Below are 5,830 nucleotides of genomic sequence, written 5' to 3'. Positions count from 1 at the left end.
CCAGGTTGTTCGTCGGGCTTGTTCTGGAGTAAAACGTGTCCTCTTTTGCCCCTGCCCATGCAGTGAACTAGGAAATTTTCGTAAAGTTCCTGAAAATTTACACCACCTCTTTATGAAAAGAGTGAGGAAGTGTCGGCTACCCAAACAAGAAGACTACCTAAATAAGTGGGGTGCAAGTGCTTCTGAAATGGGGAATTACTGGGAGAACGGGCAGATTTCTCCCGATCTGAGTATTTGGGTTAGTTTTGCGTTTTATTTCGGATTTTTAGGCGGGTGTTACCATCATCATTATGTTTCCGGGACTTTATTGTTCCTGCCCTGGAAGATTGCTCTAAGCCTCCCTCAATCTCGATCACTTGGCCCTTATAAATGGCTGGCTGTTTGCTTAAAAAAAAAAAAAAAGAAAGAAAAAGGGGGGGGACGGGACGGGACGGGACTTTTGTACAAGTGACTTTAACCTGCTCCACCTTCAAGTGACCTGCCAAATGCTCCGTCTTACTTTATAGACATCTGGGAATTCCATACATGCCTTAAACTCCAATTACACACCTTCTTCAAAGGACACGTGCTTTGATTTGCCAAGAACATTAAGTGGACTGAAGTCGAAAGAAGCTGGTGCAGAAGTTAATGTAAAATACATCCTGTGCCATGTTTATTGCGGCCAGGTTATGAGTGCGGCAAATAAAGCAAGCCCTGGTAGGATGTGGAGGATGTGTGAGCCTCTTTTTTTTGCCTTAGCCTCCCGAATCCCTCTGCGGGGTGAACTGAACTTTCCATCACCACCACCACCCTCTTTCCAAAGATGTTAATTTATGGCGGAGCGCTACCGCTCAGCGGGAGCAGGGCAGAGGAGGCAGCGCCGTGTGAACAGGGCCAGCCGGGCCGGCACCGGGCCGGGGGGCACCGGCGGAGGGGGCAAAGCTTCTTCCCGGGCATGGCTCCTGGGGAAGCCGAGCCCCTCGGCGGCTCACTCCGGGCGGCAGGTGCCCGCGCTGCCTGCGCCGCAGGTGAGCCCCTTTCCCCCTCCTCTCTTCTGTGACTTCTGTGTCCCCCTCCCCGCTTCCCCCCCCGCCGCCGCTCATTTGTTTGTTTTGCTTAAAATTACAGATGCAGGGAAAACCGCCTGACATCATGGGAGCGGGAAAAGAGCGCACTTTGAAGGGCTTCTGGCCAGGACTTCAAGTGAAATCATACGCCTGGGAGGAATCCGATACCGGCCTGGAGAAAGCAGCCCTGCCAAACCCAGGAATGCGGTGCAAGGGCCCGCTGCCGGCACCCCCCGCTCACAGCCCCGCGGGAGGTTGAAGCTCCGAGCACCCGCCGCAGCGACGCTCCGCCGGCTCCGCGAGTCTCGGCAGGAGCCGTGGCGGTGAGACAGGGAGGGCAGATGCTTGTACCCGGACCTCTTCGTTCGGGTTTACTTTTCTGCGAATAAACGGGGCATAGCGATGCCTCGGAGAAAGAAGCAAAATCGATCATGACTTCAAGAGGCAGGGTTCATTTTCTGATTGCAAGAGTGGTTATAATTCCCAGAAGACAAATTAATACACATGTAGTTTTTGTCGTTCCTTCGGTAAGCCTGACTCTGATTTAATCGCTGTTGGCTCTAGCCTTAGGAGCACCAGGTCTCTGCAGTCCCCAATTCCAACCCAAGAAAGGGCAAGCTTGTGTTTTAAAATCAGGATTGACTCCTTTTAAGTAATTTATTTATGTATTAATGAAGCGAAGGTGGCAGTTGGCAGTGGGAGCGCTCCAGCTGAGTGCCCCGGTGCCCAGGAAGGCTGTGGCACCGGCAGGGACACGGCCAGAGGGACACGGCCAGAGGGACACGGAGTAAGACCTGGCTGTGGAATGAGCCCCACAAACAAGATTTGAGGGGATTTTCTTACCTGGGTGCTTCAGCTTGCTGGAAAGGGCTAGAACAGGCTGGGCCAGAGGCCTCTCGCTGGTTGCGACAGAGTCAAGAGTGTTTAAGTCCAGGAAGCAGCGATGCTCCGGGTTTCTAAAGGCAAGCACAGCTTGGCCCTTGACTTTTCAAATGCACTTGCTTCCTCATTCATATTTCGCAGACATCCCCGTCCATGAAATGCACCTTTCCCTCGGCACCCAGTATCTCGGATTTTTTTGACCTTGTTTTCTGCCTAAACGTGAGGCTTTACACCCCGTTCCTTGGTGTGATTTCTCCCTCAAAAGGAGCAACCGAAATCACCCCCAGCCTATCAAATCCCCCCCTGCTCCTTGCTTTTCCTGCAGCCGAGACACCGCGGACAGGCATTACCCCCTCCTCGGCAGCCAGGTCGGATCGGAGCGAGGTTTCTCGGGAAGTGCGAGTGGGCGAGCGGGAAGCTCCGGGTGCTGGGAAGCCGGGAGGTGTCCGGGTGGCGGCAGCCGGGGAGAGGGCCGCGGTTCCTCCTCCTCTGCATCACGGAGCGCCACGACCACAAGAGCCCCCATCCAGTTTCTGAGTCCTTTCTAATCCGGCAGTGCAAACAAGCGCTGAGGGCTCTCTACTGTAAACATTGGACACTGGCCTAAAATATGCACGATATTAAATTCATAATACTGTTATATCAGCAATAGAGTACGTGGATATGGAAAAAAAAACCCATTCAGGCAATAAAGTCAGATCAACCTGGGCTATGCAAACAGGCTCTGTTTTGAAAAAGCACGCCCTCCTATTTACCCTAGACACTGGATGAACCCCGGCAGGGTCCCTATCGCAGCGGACTCACCCGCGCACTCTCTGCCCTCGTTGGGGAGCAGGAGGTGCCGCTCCTCGGGCACCGACCGGCTGCAATGAGCTGAGATGAGCAAGTGGCAGCAGAGGGAGAATCAGACGTCCGGTTATAAGGGCTGGGTTTGGGTTGTTGTTTGTTTTGGTTTTTTTTTCTTTTAGTTTGAACAACTTCCCTTTTCACCTTCCTCCTTCCAAGCCCTTATATAGGGTTCTCCCTTACATCTGAGGTCTCACCGCATACTGGAACCCCGCGGAGGGCACGGGGAAAAGAAACAGAGGCAACATGTGCCCTACATCTAAAAAACGAGAAGAGGGCGGGTTATCATATCCCTCCGTGCTTTGCACAATCAAAATGTGATAGCTGGTGTATATATTACATAAAACCCTAGACAGCAGAGCAGTCAAACATCGCTTCCACCGGAAAACATCACTCGCTAGACACTTCCCTGTTTCAGTCTCACTTTCTGTCACTTTGCCTGTGGATGGACTAATCCCTGTTTAAAAGCGATGCCTCTTCCTCGGGGATATAAGCAAAAACGTATGCGCCAGGGACCGGGGAATGAGCCCGGCTCCTGCCTTACATCTGGGGGGCAAAGCACAGCATTAGCGCCGGAGCTCTGAGGTGCTAAGTCCTCACCTCGCAGAACTCTTCGAAGCTTGGCACTAAGATTAAAGAGGGAGAGTAAGATAGACTATCTTACATACACCACCCCTCAAAGGCAGTGAGCTTCAGCGCAGAATAATAGAGCTGTCTCAATAAATAACTTGCCTGTGTCTGTCGGTAGCTAGTTTATTTGCGTTTTTCGCCCGGTTTGTTTATACTAGTGCCCCCTCTCTCTTGGGTGTCTTTACAGCTCAACAAGCAGGTATTTATCTCCAGTTCCAACCCTGAGTTCCCAGAGAGACCAAACTTTAAGGTTATTAAAATTTCAACCATATTTATTTATTGCAGAAAAATAATATACAATGATATTTACAAAACAATCATAAAAATAGGAATGCATTTAGACACCGGATCTATTTGCATTTTAACATGGGTCATCAATAAATAAATAAAATGTGTTTTGTTTTTTTTTTCTCAGAGGAAAAATAATAATAATAAAAAAGTTAGGAACCGGGTATGTAACAGCTAGAGCCCAGTTTATTCCCCCCTTAAAAAAAAAAAAAAAAGAAAAAAATTGGTTTTCATCTCTACAGGGATATTTTTTGGTTGATCGGTTGGTTTCATTCAAGAATGAAGAAAGTCCACAATAATGTATTTCCTTTCATCAGTGGCTCACAGGCACGACCTCTTGGGAATGCATGCAAAAAAAAAAAAAAAGGCAAATAAAAATAAAAAAGTTAAATTCCAACATTCTTCGTCAAAATAAAAAAATAATAAAAAATGAACGGTTCAGACTTCTATCAGAATGCAGAGATGTGTGGATTGTACCGACGCCCAAAGTGTAGTCACTCTCCAAAGCCCTTGTCTCTTTCCTTAAGTGCTCCCCACGCCCTGCTTTGAATTAGGATATTGCTCTTTTAATTTCCAATAAATCCTTGGTATTATTTTTTTTTTTTTTAAGACAAGACCAAATGAATCGTATCCAACTTCAGAGTCTCTAGATTGTCCATTTTCTCCTTCTGTGGGAACAATGTCATCTGCAAAAACCCAGAGAGGGCGGAAAATTCGTTACTGAAATAAAAGACACAAACATATCTTCCTACACCTCTCTGTTTCTGGAAATACACATCTCGGGCATGAGTTGAGGAGGAAGAAGTCCCTACCTCCGCCGAGCAGGCGGTGCGGTGGCCGAGTGACAACTCCAGCCCGGCAGCTCGCGGTGCCAGAGCCGGGGAAGGGGTAGGAAACGCTCATCGGGAAAGACAAGAGCGGACACAGATTCGCTTCAAAATACTAGCAGGAGCACGGCGGGAGGAACCATCCCAGCAGCCCCGCTGGCTCCGCAGCCTTTGGTGCAGTAGTGATCCCAGGCCGGCCTCATCTGGCCAGGGCGCACCCGCGCCACCGCCGCCTCCCTGCCGCAGCCCACCCCCGCCGGCAACAAGCTTGGGCCCCGCGGAGTCGGGGCGATCCTCGAGCTGCGCAGGAGGAGGGACGCACTGCGGTGGGGGAAGGCTCCTCCAGCCGCCCAGCTTTCCGGCCGGCCCTGGAAGCCAGGCCCCGCCGGACGGGGAGGTCCCCTCTCTCCTCACGGTCACTCGTGCCCGGCCCACGGCGCAGCTGGTGGTCCCTCGCCCCCTTCTCCAGCCCTTCCTCCCTCCAACCTTCTCCCCGCCGGTTTCGGAGTCCCTCCCTGCCTTACCTAGGGCTCCTGCCGGGGAGATGCGGTGGGGGAAGCCGCCTGCTAGTGGGATGCGGACATGGACCAGGCGCCCTCCATTCTCCAAACCGAGAAGGCGTAGCTGAGCCGCTCGTGGGCCACATAGCTGCAGCTTGCCATCTTGGAGTCCAGCTCGTCGCTCTGTAAGACCTGGTAGAGGAAGTCGATATACCTGGCCGCCAGCTTGAGGGTCTGGATCTTGCTCAGCTTGTCTGAGGGCAGCGTGGGGATGATCTTCCGCAGGGCGGCGAATGCTTCGTTCAGCGACTGCGTGCGCTGCCGCTCCCGCACGTTGGCCATGACCCGCTGGGTCTGCAGCTCCTCGTAGGACTGGGGGCTGCCGCCGCCGCTGCTGCTGCCTCCGCCGCCGCCGCCCGCCCCGCACTTCTTGCCCCGCTTGCCTTGGGCCGGGCTGCACGGCTCGTCCGCGGCCCCGACGGCGCCGCCGGCGCTGCGGCGGCTGGAGCGCCGCTTGCGCCCCCCTCTCTTGTTGTTGGGCAGCTGCTGCCGGTCCGGCTCCTCTTCGCTGTTGCTCAAGCTGTCGTCGGCGGGGGAGACTGGAGAGTTTGACTCGTCCTGCTGCATCATCTCTGGGGGCAGACGCGAGAAGCGGGCCGGGAGGGGGGGGAGGGCAGGGAGAAGAGGGGGGCACCTAACCCGCCAGCTCCCCCTTGATCGGCTGCTTCGCTGGCCTGCAAGGAGAGGGAGGAGGAGGAGGGAGGGAGGGAGGGAGGACCTCACTTTGGGGGGAGGGGGGATGGCATCAGGA

General features: G+C 53.3%; 1 protein-coding gene across 1 annotated transcript; it reads right to left on the bottom strand.

Annotated features, from left to right (window-relative positions):
- Window positions 1-3,655: 3,655 nt before the first annotated feature.
- Window positions 3,656-5,830, bottom strand: TWIST1 (twist family bHLH transcription factor 1). Its single transcript, XM_061356491.1, has 2 exons — window positions 5,044-5,830; window positions 3,656-4,378 (listed from the first exon to the last, which is right to left on the bottom strand). Exon 1 carries the CDS (start codon window positions 5,647-5,649, stop codon window positions 5,086-5,088), a length of 564 nt encoding a protein of 187 aa, XP_061212475.1. The 5' UTR covers window positions 5,650-5,830; the 3' UTR covers window positions 3,656-4,378; window positions 5,044-5,085.

The sequence above is a fragment of the Neopsephotus bourkii genome, unplaced genomic scaffold (assembly GCF_033783945.1).
Source record: "Neopsephotus bourkii isolate Nb327-2 ecotype Australia unplaced genomic scaffold, CSIRO-AGI_Nbou_v1 NB_855, whole genome shotgun sequence".
NCBI classification, from domain to species: domain Eukaryota; kingdom Metazoa; phylum Chordata; class Aves; order Psittaciformes; family Psittacidae; genus Neopsephotus; species Neopsephotus bourkii.
The sequence above is the reverse complement of the archived record's forward strand: the minus strand, read 5'-3'. Positions and strand labels throughout refer to the sequence as shown.